General features: G+C 44.8%; 3 protein-coding genes across 4 annotated transcripts; 1 reads left to right on the forward strand and 2 right to left on the reverse strand.

Moving 5' to 3' along the window:
- Nucleotides 1-15: 15 nt before the first annotated feature.
- LOC130514024 (E3 ubiquitin-protein ligase RNF31-like) lies at nucleotides 16-7,211 on the reverse strand. Its single transcript, XM_057013386.1, has 24 exons — nucleotides 7,060-7,211; nucleotides 6,362-6,567; nucleotides 5,956-6,102; nucleotides 5,726-5,881; nucleotides 5,591-5,647; nucleotides 5,346-5,466; nucleotides 5,104-5,253; nucleotides 4,865-5,012; nucleotides 4,616-4,761; nucleotides 4,395-4,540; nucleotides 4,122-4,322; nucleotides 3,713-4,054; nucleotides 2,774-2,959; nucleotides 2,490-2,696; nucleotides 2,239-2,412; nucleotides 2,053-2,151; nucleotides 1,807-1,896; nucleotides 1,623-1,737; nucleotides 1,384-1,496; nucleotides 1,196-1,309; nucleotides 1,058-1,106; nucleotides 858-954; nucleotides 607-772; nucleotides 16-529 (listed from the first exon to the last, which is right to left on the reverse strand). Exons 2-24 carry the CDS (start codon nucleotides 6,563-6,565, stop codon nucleotides 482-484), a joined length of 3,276 nt encoding a protein of 1,091 aa, XP_056869366.1. The 5' UTR covers nucleotides 6,566-6,567; nucleotides 7,060-7,211; the 3' UTR covers nucleotides 16-481.
- A 312-nt stretch (nucleotides 7,212-7,523) lies between these two features.
- On the forward strand, nucleotides 7,524-9,918 carry psme2 (proteasome activator subunit 2). 2 transcript variants are annotated; one of them, XM_057013396.1, is made up of 11 exons: nucleotides 7,525-7,713; nucleotides 7,932-7,964; nucleotides 8,070-8,132; nucleotides 8,484-8,570; nucleotides 8,760-8,802; nucleotides 8,882-8,979; nucleotides 9,052-9,120; nucleotides 9,190-9,257; nucleotides 9,385-9,439; nucleotides 9,536-9,622; nucleotides 9,696-9,918. In XM_057013396.1, the coding sequence occupies exons 1-11, from the start codon at nucleotides 7,666-7,668 to the stop codon at nucleotides 9,774-9,776; spliced, it is 732 nt and encodes a 243-aa protein (XP_056869376.1). In that variant the 5' UTR covers nucleotides 7,525-7,665; the 3' UTR covers nucleotides 9,777-9,918. The 2 variants fall into 2 exon arrangements, with proteins under 2 accessions (XP_056869375.1, XP_056869376.1); XM_057013395.1 differs by having other exon boundaries at nucleotides 7,524-7,713; nucleotides 9,052-9,257.
- Nucleotides 9,805-11,263, reverse strand: lsm5 (LSM5 homolog, U6 small nuclear RNA and mRNA degradation associated). Its single transcript, XM_057013398.1, has 5 exons — nucleotides 11,127-11,263; nucleotides 10,515-10,610; nucleotides 10,322-10,349; nucleotides 10,180-10,252; nucleotides 9,805-10,111 (listed from the first exon to the last, which is right to left on the reverse strand). Exons 1-5 carry the CDS (start codon nucleotides 11,161-11,163, stop codon nucleotides 10,079-10,081), a joined length of 267 nt encoding a protein of 88 aa, XP_056869378.1. The 5' UTR covers nucleotides 11,164-11,263; the 3' UTR covers nucleotides 9,805-10,078.
- Between the last annotated feature and the right edge of the window lie 247 nt (nucleotides 11,264-11,510).

Raw genomic sequence — 11,510 nt, forward strand, 5'->3', positions numbered from 1 at the left:
GATTCACGGTGCAACTTGTTCAAAATATAAATTAAAAAGAGACTTTATTGTTTATTCAGTGATTGGATGAATACAGTTTTACTTTTTCCTTACTTACAAACCTTTTACATCTAAACTGTAATCAAAATGTTATTAAAATGTTCAATGTCATGACTTTTGTAAATGAGTACATAATAAAATAAAAAAGAATTATTTGACGCTCAGATCTGTTTCCTGATGACTGCACTGAACCCCTCAAAAAAAAAAAAAGATACTTTTACAAAGGTCCCGTGATTAGGAGTCATTATTGCACCCGTGATAAGAAGCAGAAGTTGATTGAAATATTTTTGTGAAACAAAATGACACAAGCAGAAGGATTTTAGCAACCTACGGTAATCACGAAAATGGAATCATACACCTTTGAGTGTAAATGATAAACCATAAAACATATAGATCTTTTAAGTTTCTTAGAGACGGATGTCCTTTGGCTGTTGAACACTGATCATTTGTTTCGAGGCACTTTTTCTCCTAAAGGGATCCCCGTCAATTTCTACAAGAAGAAAAAAAACATGAAATTACTCCCTCATCTTGCTTTTCATTTTATTTAGACATCTAGATGCGTGTCACCTTCAGCAGTCGGGCATGGTAAGCGTTGTCTTCCTCATTTTCACCTCTCTGTGAGTCCGCCTGGTATCTTTCACAGGCCCGAATCAGCTCCTGGATGTTGTAGAGCAGTGCCGGATCCAGAGAGTGGGCGTTAATCAGACTCACCAGGTACTCCCTGTAGTGCTTCCTGCAGGGACACAAATGTCAGGTGTAACAGGGGGCAAAGCGACCCTCTCCACTCCAACAAAACGTTCCAAAACTGTGGGACTCACTCGCAGAGCCCAGCCTGTCCTGGCTGAGTCTGGACACCACAGGGGGAATCGATTTGTTGACCTCCTTCATCTTTCTGTTCCATCACACAACAAGCATCTGAGAGACAAGTAGAATCAGACAAATGTGAAGCACCCAAGGGGTCAATTTGTGCCCGTTCACTTCCTGAATTGACGTCGAAAGGTGAGAAAATAAAAAATACCAGTTTGCGTTCCAGTTGAAGGTTCTGTGTTGAACTCCACGCCATTCCGCTGAGGAAAGAAAAGGAAGAGATTTTCTTTTTCTTATTTTTCCATTAACAATTGGAAAGTTGTCGACTGATGTCGCCTGTGACGTGTACCTGCAGCAGCACCTGCAGCCGGGCTGGTTCCCAGTCTCTCAGGTAGAAGAGGCAGTCTCGAGGATGATGAGCGTGCAGGCCAGTGTAACTGCACTGGGCTGCTTTACATGCTGTCTGCAGGGAGACAAAACCAGGATCTTTAATGGCAGACATTACTCATCATCAACATAAGGAGCGGCGGGTTTTACCGTGTGGTAGGGGTTGTTGCAGCCGCTGCAGAACTGGTACCTGCACTGGGAGCAGCTGAAGTGCATGCAGCCACCTTTAGTCAGAGCATACTGGAACCTGCAGTGGGGACAGGCTGGGACAAGACGACACAGAAACTCCTGGTTCATACTCAAAAATGTAATGTTATTATGAGAGTGTGACAAAACTGGGGCAAACAGAGGCGTGAGCGCTCAAAAATCAGGAAAACTCCTGTTCTCACTGATGCCATTGTCCCGCAGGTATCCAGCCAGGCCCTGTCTCTGGTATTCCGGGTCGTTCTCCCGCTTCCACAGCTGGAACTGCTCACAGGACAGATCCTGGTGCTGAGGCTCCCACTGGGGGCAAAACAACGTTAGAGGACCTTGACGTGACCATAGAACATTCCGGGCAGTCAAGGAACTCACCGGCTTCTTACACTGGGCACAGAAACTCTTCCTACAGGAGGGACACGTGACCTTCAACTGGTCCCCATCATAGATAAACCCGGACGTGCACTAAGGAAGACACATATCATCATCTGACCTTTGACCTCTCCAAGCCTTTATAAAATACAGTGGGGAAATCTGATTATCACCACGGTTGCAGAAGTGTTTTTACAAAATAGAAGTGGTGACAGCACTGAGGGAGGATGAGCAGAATGAAGAACTTACGTGATAGCACCACAGGAACTTGGGGTCTTTCATCAGGGCATGCTCTGTCAGCTTTTTGTGGAAGAGCTCGTAGACGTCGCCATCGAGGCAGTCCCGAAGCTGGAAAAGAACCCGCGGAAACAACATCGATACTCTGAACACACCCGAGGTTTGACCCCTGGACCGACCAGTCAGAGCTCCATTTACCTGGATGTCCAGCGTGGAGAAGTAGCTGTCCAGCTGTTCCTGGTCGTTGATGTCGGGCTCGCAGCAGACGGGACACACCATGTCTCTGATGTGTCGGTCTCTCACGGCGATGGTGAAGTGCATGCGGAAGCACTCGTGACACACGGAGCACTGACAGGAAGTCAGAGACTGCATCTGAAGCAGAAAATCAAGAGTTAAACTTGTGTGTGTGTGTGTGTGTGTGTGTGTGGGAGTGTGTGTGGCTGACCCACCTTGCTAAGAGGGAAGATGCACAGGCAGCAGGGGCACTCATTATTGAGCAGACGTCGGATGAAATCCTTGTCATGTGACTCTTTTACAGCTTGAACTACATCCTCCAGAGAGTAGCTGATATCTGGCTCCTGAAGCAATGACAGAACGAGCTCACAGCGCCCCCAGCTGGGCAGGTCGTAAAGTGCGAGCAAACGCCGGCACATCCTCTGCAGAGAGCGCGAACAGAGGGCGCATGTTGATGAGGGCCCCGGGCGATGAATGTAGTTCCACTGTGGAAGCTCACCTGTTTGTCCGGGTGTTTGGGGTCGATCGGTGGCTCAGGTTGGTCGGTCCAGATTCGCTGGTGGAAAGGTTCCAGCAGGGGGCGCTGCAGCAGAGACAGAGCCCCCGTCACTTCACCGCCGCTGAGTCGGAGCGCTTCCTCACACTGAGAAACATCTCTGAAGCCAAGGGCGTGCAGCTCCTTCATCTGAGGACGCCAGAGATGGTAGAAATAAAAATGTGTGTGACTCGGGGACAAAGAGCAGCCACCTTGCCTTCTGCTGATGTCACCAAGCTAAATTTTTAAATCAGAAATCATGTTGCAAAGGTTGTAACGCAAAAATAACCCTTTACATCAGTTCCATTGTTATCTGTTCAAACAGTCGGCAAAGATTGCTACTGTAAATTTGATCAAATGTCTGAATTAAAGGGGAATTTGCTGGGTTAAGGAACAGGTCCTGGAGAATTGCAGTTCAAAACAGAGATCATTTATTCTGAAAAATGAATGCCTGATTGATTTCCAGGGATGTGGCTCCTTTGTTGCCACTTCAGTGGTTTCTAAGAAACACTCCCCCGAGCCATCACTCCCAAAATACCCGCTTTGTTCTGCTTCAAGGACAGAAAACAGGAGGCCTGAGAACATTCTCTTTCTCATTCAGAAGCGGCTCTTTGATGTCTTTCAATAAACACCAGATGATCAGCAAGTGACATCATACTGAAGATAAATATATTGAGATAAAATGTTTGGGACATTCCCAAACAGGAATTTCTTTTTTGCCGTCATATCCACAACCTCCTGCAGAGGTCACTGAGCCCAACTGCAGGTGCTTTCCTTGTAGTTCCAGTTTTTCTGGATGTTTTACAGTTTTCTCTCGCGTTAAAGGTCACCAGATCCTCAATAAACTCGTCTGTCTCCTGGCAATTGTTATTTTCAATACGATGTCAAATGCATTGTTCTTACTTTTCTCTGTCTGTCTCTCAGCAGCTGTCTCACTGCTCTGTCCGTGTTTCCTCCCGCCGCCAACCACGCCACCTTGGCTTCGGCTCTGGAAAGTTTCACGCTTGCACCTGTGGCTTCAGGGCCATCGCTCTGCTGCGGGCGCTCCTCTTTGTCTCCTCTCTCAGGACATGTCTCATCGCCCCCTGCTGGGCAGCTGAGCTGTACGGAGGCGGCGATGGCGCAGATTTCATCCAACAGGTGAGGCAGTTCGGACTTCAGCCAAACACAAGGCTTGATGCTGTTGCCGCTGCACACGATGGCGGCGTAAACCTCCTCGGGACTGATGCCGCTCATTTCCGCTTCCTGTGACATAAATCTCTTTAATACTTTTTTAACTTTTTTTTGATCTGACCGATCTGTGTGGACCTACTTTGATCTGGTGGATGAGATTCAGGCCATCTTCCTTCATTATCTTCTGTCTCTTCAGGTCCATGTTCACTCTGGGCTTCGGCAGGGGTGGGTCTGTAGTGGACATCTGCGTCTGCTGGGCGGCGTCTTTACACGACAGGTTGCACATCTCGCACGCCAGCGTCAGCCCGGTGTTGACGTAAGTGCAGAACTGGCAAATCCACTGAGGCAGAGACCAAAAAGAGTCATGACCAAAGCGATGCTACGCTGAAAGAGGTGACGAGGTAACACACACCTGCCTGTGCGTGTTTGCGCACAGAGATTTGAGGTGAGAAACATCAGATGCCGCGGGGGGGCGGGTAGCCAGGCGGGGGCGCTCACACACTTCACAGAGGACGCTACTGCCCTGATTCATGACGGTGCAGCTCTTACACTGCCACTCTGACAGATCAGACAAAGTGTCACTCAATGCAGAATTCATGTTCCTGTCCTGGCCGTGCATTATTTTTGTCTCACCTGTGTTAAGAGACATCGAGGGTTGCGTCGGGCTGTCCTGAACAGTGGCCGTGGCAAGTCGAGGACGTTCGCAGGTCATGCAGAGGACGGCCTGCATCTCGTTGACAGTTGTGCAGTGAGAACACTCCCACGGTGACAGAGACGGACTGGAGGTCAATAATAAGCAGTGATAAAAGGATGAAGAAGCTGAAGTTTCAGGGGTTCAGAGACCAGTGTTTTGTTTATCTCCATCTTTACATCTGTCCTCACCTGGATGTTTTGGCTGCAGCGATCACGCTCCTCTTGTGACCTTTGCGGTCAGGATGGGAGTGGAAGAGCAGGTCGCACTTCAAACACAACTTCAGGACACAAGTGGGACACTGCGCGTGAACGTTCAGCCCACAGATGCTGCAGGTCTCTGCAAGTGTGAGCACAGGCAACAAATGAGAAATGAGGTGAAATCTCTCTCAGTGTTTCCTGGAAGACTTCTTCTTTTTGGAAGAACAAACCCTGCTTGGACTTTGGTATCTTATCTCTTTTGTGACTGGCTCTGGATGGATGCCGGTGATAGAGGTCATCGCAGGCATCACAAAAGGAAGGACTGTCACAGGAAGGGCAAACAACAGACGAAGGGCCCCCACACAGTTTACAGACAGCGGCTGCACAGAAAACCGAAGGATTTAAACGTCAGCCTTTCAGACACAATGTGGGATTACACATGTACGGGCAGGCTGTGGGCCTGGGTGCTCACCTGGTGGTGGTTTCAAGGGTTGTCCTGCGAGGACTGCTGCAGGAAGTGAAGCTGGAGGTTGCTGGTTGTCTTCCTGCTGTTTGTCTCCAGGCTGAATAACCACAGTGTCGCTGGTCTTATCCTTAAAAGACCACAAAACTTTAGTCATTCTTCAACACACGTTCTTCTTTTATTTTTATGCCTGATTTTGCTGTTGCGTGGTCTGATGACCTGTGTTGAAATAAGCTGCAATGATTTCTACACACCTGAAGGATGATGGAGGGGACGATTTCCATGAAGTGTTCTGGGTGAGGGTGGCTGCCCTGAACAAATGACACAACGAACACAAAATTAGAAATCAGCTGATGAGCTGATGCTCATCCATGAGCAAAAACACGAACCTTTATCAGCATGTCCACCTCCGTACGCAGAACCATGACCTCAAGCGTAACGGCAGCAACATTTCCTTTGTCTGGTTCAGAGACATCTTCGGGGAAACTAAGGCCATCCACCTGCTGGTTGATGTAACCGTACAGATAAAGAACTCTGCGACCTCCCTGTGCAGAGAGATGTGCAGGACGAATTAGAACAACAATCAGCTTCATGATTCAGCAGATGACTGTGTGCCCACTTTAACTGCATCCACAGTGGTCCTGAAGACTGGGTTATTGTGCTTGACACTCCTCCAGAATTTGGGCCTGCCAGGACTCGTCAGGTTACAGCCATACTTTTCCAGGATACTGAAGGCTTTGACCAACCTACCCAAGGACACCAGAACCTGTGAGGCAGAATTTAATGTGTGATGTGTGATTCTTGACATGGAATTTGCAGTTTTCTGCTCTTTAGTGGTTAAATTTAATATGATTAGAAGATATGAACACCTGTTTTCTTTTGCTAAAATTCTACCACTTAATACTGGATCACTGTCAACAGATGACATACAGCTTTTATACAACATCCAGCTGAAACCGGCCTGAACTGAAACTGCCGTTAAAGATATATTTTGATCAGCAGAAGACGTCAGAGTTAACTTGTACCTCCTGAGAGTTGTTTCCCTCTGTGTTCTCTCTCAGAATATTCTCCACCTCTAAGTGCTGGTACTTCTCAGACAGAGGCAGAGAGATGTTGGCTATAGTCTGGACCTCAGTCTTCACATCCTGGGCAGAACCTGAGATGGACAGGATGGACTGGGCTCTCCTCCGGACCTCATCCATCTGCACGGACGAAAGGCTGCTGCACATCACTGCAACAAATAAGTTAATTACAGTTATATTTCAGGCTCTATATCAAATTTGTTACCTGCAGGAAACACAAGTTTTCTGCTAAGTATTTAACAAGAACACCACATAAAATTAAATGGAAACACCACAAAACACACATTTATACTATAATACACTTAGCAGAAATAGATTGGCTACTTGACACTTAATGAATGGTAATTTATGAATGTCCACATTGCAAAACTTTCTAAAGACCGAAAGTGTAAAATGCCTTAAATTATTATACAGTTTAGAGTAATGTAAATATACCATTTGGTTGTGATCCTCCTCATTAATGGAAAAACTTACTGTGAGACATGGATATGATGGATATTGTATTTTAGACTCATTTAAGAAGACAGAAGAGGAGAAAACTGCTCAGTTGAATATTAAAACACAAACGAAAGTTTATGCGAACTCAAGTCAACATCAGGAACTTTACTGGAAAGCCAAATTAAGACAGATTTTTAACATACCTTTTACACATTCAGGCCTCTTGGCTGTCGCTGACAAAACTTTATCTTGTTGTTATCACTAGAAATATCTGTCACTTATGTGACATATTGTACCTACGCAGCCCTGTGGCTAAAGCTAAGAATGCTAACAACCGGAAGTGAGGTAAAATGCCGCGATATCCTCCCTTTATCTTAAAGTTTTACTTTATTATTTATTTAGCTTATTTTTTCAACAGATTGAAAACAAGCAAACACCGGACAAAAATATGGTATGTTTTATTTTGGGGTACATAAAATAAGCATGCTTTAGCGATGTAGAAAAAATAACTTTTAAAATCTAAATTTCTCGCAGTAAGATTCATCGGAACGCTGCTTGTGGACTAATATTAATATATATATATACTTTTGTTTTCAACAGTTATGTGCACATTTAAAGTATTTAATTCACTCACGCTCCACTCTGTCTCCACCTCCTCCTCGGTGGGAGGTGCGTTATGTCTAAAATCGAAACTGAATAGAGAAGAAATTAAATAAATCTCACGGAAGAGACGCGGTGTCCTCTCTCGAAGCTCCACGTGTCTTAAAACGGATCATTTATATTGTAACGTGTTAAAATCCCACTGAATCATGTCAAAGACGTCGATCCTGAAGATCAGCAGCCAGAACGCGGAGAAGGTGAGTTTGTGGTGCGTTCAGGTGCAGCGCGGTACACTTTCAACGTTTTAAAAACTTTTAAATCCCGATCGTTCTTCGATCAGAATCGCATCAAAAATCAGTTGGGGTAGATTGATCTTGTGTCGGGGACGGAAAGCTCCCCGTGAGGGTGGAAAAACGAAAGTAAATGTCGTGAAAACATGATTCAGCAGCTTTAATGGTGTTCATCTTGTTTTTAGGTGGAGAACTTCCGCCAGTCTTTGTTTCTTGAGGTGTGCAGAGCCACGTCGTTTTGTTTCACTTTTTGATGAATAAAACACAATTCTTATTCTAAGCAAGCTGCGTGACCTAATTTTGATCTTTTCTGGTATTTCCAGGCTGGAAATTTGTTCTCAAACTACATCCCACAGAAGATCAAACACCTGGATGCTCTGCTTAGGGTCAGCAGGTTCTTTGTTTAAATGTAATTATTCTGCTACAAATGTGTATGGAACCTGTACAAGGAGGCACAATCCCACGTTTCAATCAGAATATCTGGGCTTTGTTAAGGGCAGAAAGTGTCATGATCCAGAGCTGGGAACTGAAATGTAAATAGAAAACAAAGCAGTTGCATTTAAATAAAGTTATTAGTGCAGTGAACAATTATGGGAGCAGGTTTCTTTAATACACATCTCCTAAATGTAATGCACAGATTATATCACCCCCTGTAGTCTGCCATCTTGGTTTAAGTCTTGTGTTAAATAGCATCAGATCTGTTTCTGACTTTTGTTTTCTCTTTATCGTGTCTTCAGGATGAATCTTTCAGAATTACAGATATGAACTTACTTAGGGCTCCTCTGGACATCCCAATACCAGAACCTCCAGCTCCAGAAGACGAGGTGAGTCCTGGGATGACCCCCAAACGGCTCTTCAATTGTTAAGATTCAGTCAATAGAGGCCGCAGGAGCAGCATCTGTCAACCGACTGTAAACCTAATAGTCTAACCAACCAGCCTGAGGCCAAACTGATGAACTTTACTACAATTCTTTAACACTTTATCATTTGTCTGTGTTAAATTCCCCTCCAAGGAAATGGAGACCGATAAAAGTGAAGAAAAAGAGAAGAAAAAACGTAAGCTCTTGTGTTTTACTGTTAAATCTGTAAACTCACACAATAGCTGAGGAAAAATCCTGATTTCTCCTCCCTTCAGCTCCAAAGTGTGGCTTCATCAAAGGGAATGAGAAGATCATGATGCTTCTGGAGAAGGTGAAGCCAGAGATCGCTGCCTTCCGGGAGACCATCATCACAGTGAGTGGATGCTCTGGCTACCAGAACATGTTAATGGTTTAGTTCCCCTCTGACCTGCGTCTGTCGCCGCAGGTTTCCTCCTGGATTCAGCACCTCATCCCTAAAATAGAAGATGGGAATGACTTTGGAGTTGCCATCCAGGTAACCCGTCCGGATCAGCACACCTGCTCGGTCTCATCCGGACACTTTAAGCTTTGTTTTCTCGGACAGGAGAAAATCTTGGAGAGGATCGCTGCAGTGAAGACCAAAGCCGACACTTTCCAGTCCAACATCAACAAGTAGGCCGGACGCACATTTTAAATCAGTTTTAAGGTGTTGTTGCGTGACTCCGCCCCCACAGCCCCCTGGGCTCGCCGTTAAATCTGAGCAGACATTTAGGCGGCGTTTCCTGTCCCAACTGTTCAGATACTTCACCGAACGTGGAGACGCGGTCGCCAAAGCTTCCAAAGACACGCACGTGGTGAGTCTTTGTGCAGAAACCATCTGCTGGTTCAGAAAAAATGCGAGAGGTTCCAGAAGTAGCTGGTAAGTCTGACCAACGAGCCTCTATCTCCAGATGGACTACCGCTCACTGGTCCATGACAAGGACGTGGCCATCTTCTCCGAGATCAGGGTGATCGTTCTGGACATTCGTGGATTCTACGTGAGTTAAACGGATTGATTTGTCTTATTTTAATCATCGCTCTGCTAGAGAAAATCCTCTTCTTTTGTTGTAGGCTGAGTTCTACGACATCATCAACAAGAATCTGGATAAAGTGACCAATCCCAAAGGAGAAGAGAAACCTTCCATGTACTGAAGCTTGAAGGATGAGAAAGCGGGACACATTTAACTGTTTAATCAAGTTTATTCTTCAAAATCATCCAAAACATCCAGAGTTGCAGTTTCATCGCATTATCAAATCAATCTAAAAAATAAAATAGTTTTTTTTTTTTCCAAAAGGTTTCTTGCTTATTTTAAAGAAAACTACTCTTGTTCTAAGTGGTTTTCACTCAACATCTCTTCAACAAATGTGTCATTACAAAAATATTCAGGAAACAAAAGGTCAGGAAAAGTAAAGTCAAAGTTCACTAGAGAGCAGAACGCAGGTTACAGCCACCCTCATACTTCAGGACCTTCTCCTCCCGGGATGAGCTACAAAACAACAAAGATTTATTTGGCGAGCGTAAAGGCAGCAAAAGCCAGAATGTTGCCTCACGTACCATTGTGATGTTATTGCCATTGAGAAGAATCTGGTCCAGTTTGGTTATTCTTCTCCCTTCTGGTGTGACCTCACTGAGACAGAAACATTTACAGAATGACACAAACTCAAAGCTTAGAGGGAAAAAGAGGATGCGTACTTACAATTCCGTCACGTCTTCCAAGACCATATCTGAGGCAATGAGTCAAGAATATGGTGATAACGGAGCAAACAGGAGCAGGTTGGTGTTACAGATCTGACATGACACTTGATCAGAACATCTACAGGAGTGGGGAGGCAAAGAACTGAAGCAAAGTAGGCTGGTAAACCCACAGAAACACAACGCTGAAAGGATACTGACGAAATCATCAAATCCCAGCAGGGTGCCGACAATCTCTTTGTCGGTTTTCATGACAATGTGAATTCTTGAACCAATACATTTGTCCACCAGCTCTACAAGGAGAAAAACGACAATTTAAACAAAGATTAAATCAGAAATACGGAGATCTGCGACAGATGTGACTTCTGATGGCATGATTCTAATATTTTATTTCGCTTTTGGTCGGAGACAGGTATTTTTACATATGTCGGCTAAAAAACACGTGTAATCATAAAAGGCGAGTTCTTGCGACCAGTTCTTTTTAACCATACCAGCAGATTCAAAACCAGAGGAGAAAACAAAAATTTAAATTCCCAGATTTATTCTTTCGGACGGGACCGGCTAAAACAAGTCCCCATGCTGAGGTAGGACCGAGCAACAACAATTAAAAACCCTCCATATATGTTAAAAAAACACACTATATACGTTGACCAGCATGTCGCGACATTGGCCCCCTCGCAAATAAGCACATGTACATGATGGGCTATTGCTAATGTTAAAAATATCTTATTCGCAGTATTACAACTGTATTCTGAATTCATAGTTAGCCAACTGCGCAAATTATTTAAAATTCGTTGAAATTTACGAACCAAGTGGAAGCAATTGCGAAGGATTCGTCGCCGCCATATTCGATCAAATAAATTCAGCCCGAAGCAATCGAGAGATGAACGCCAGTAGCCAGCCCAAAGCAGTAGAGCGCCGAACGACTAACGTAACACAGACCGACGTGACTTGTGTGTTTCCACATTATCTCGAAATATTCAAGGTTAAAAAACAACTCCATCGTATTTAGAGAATTATCGTAACAGCTGAACCAATAATAATAATAATAAAACAAAACACCAAAGGAATACGATTTATTTGTACAATCCCCAATATCTCCACAGAGCGGCGCTGTTCGCGCTACCCAAGCGATAACGTCATCCTTTTCACTGCTACAAAGAGCAGTGTCAAGATAGTTATCCGTGTAGGTC

This window comes from Takifugu flavidus, chromosome 17 (assembly GCF_003711565.1).
Source record: "Takifugu flavidus isolate HTHZ2018 chromosome 17, ASM371156v2, whole genome shotgun sequence".
NCBI lineage: Eukaryota > Metazoa > Chordata > Actinopteri > Tetraodontiformes > Tetraodontidae > Takifugu > Takifugu flavidus.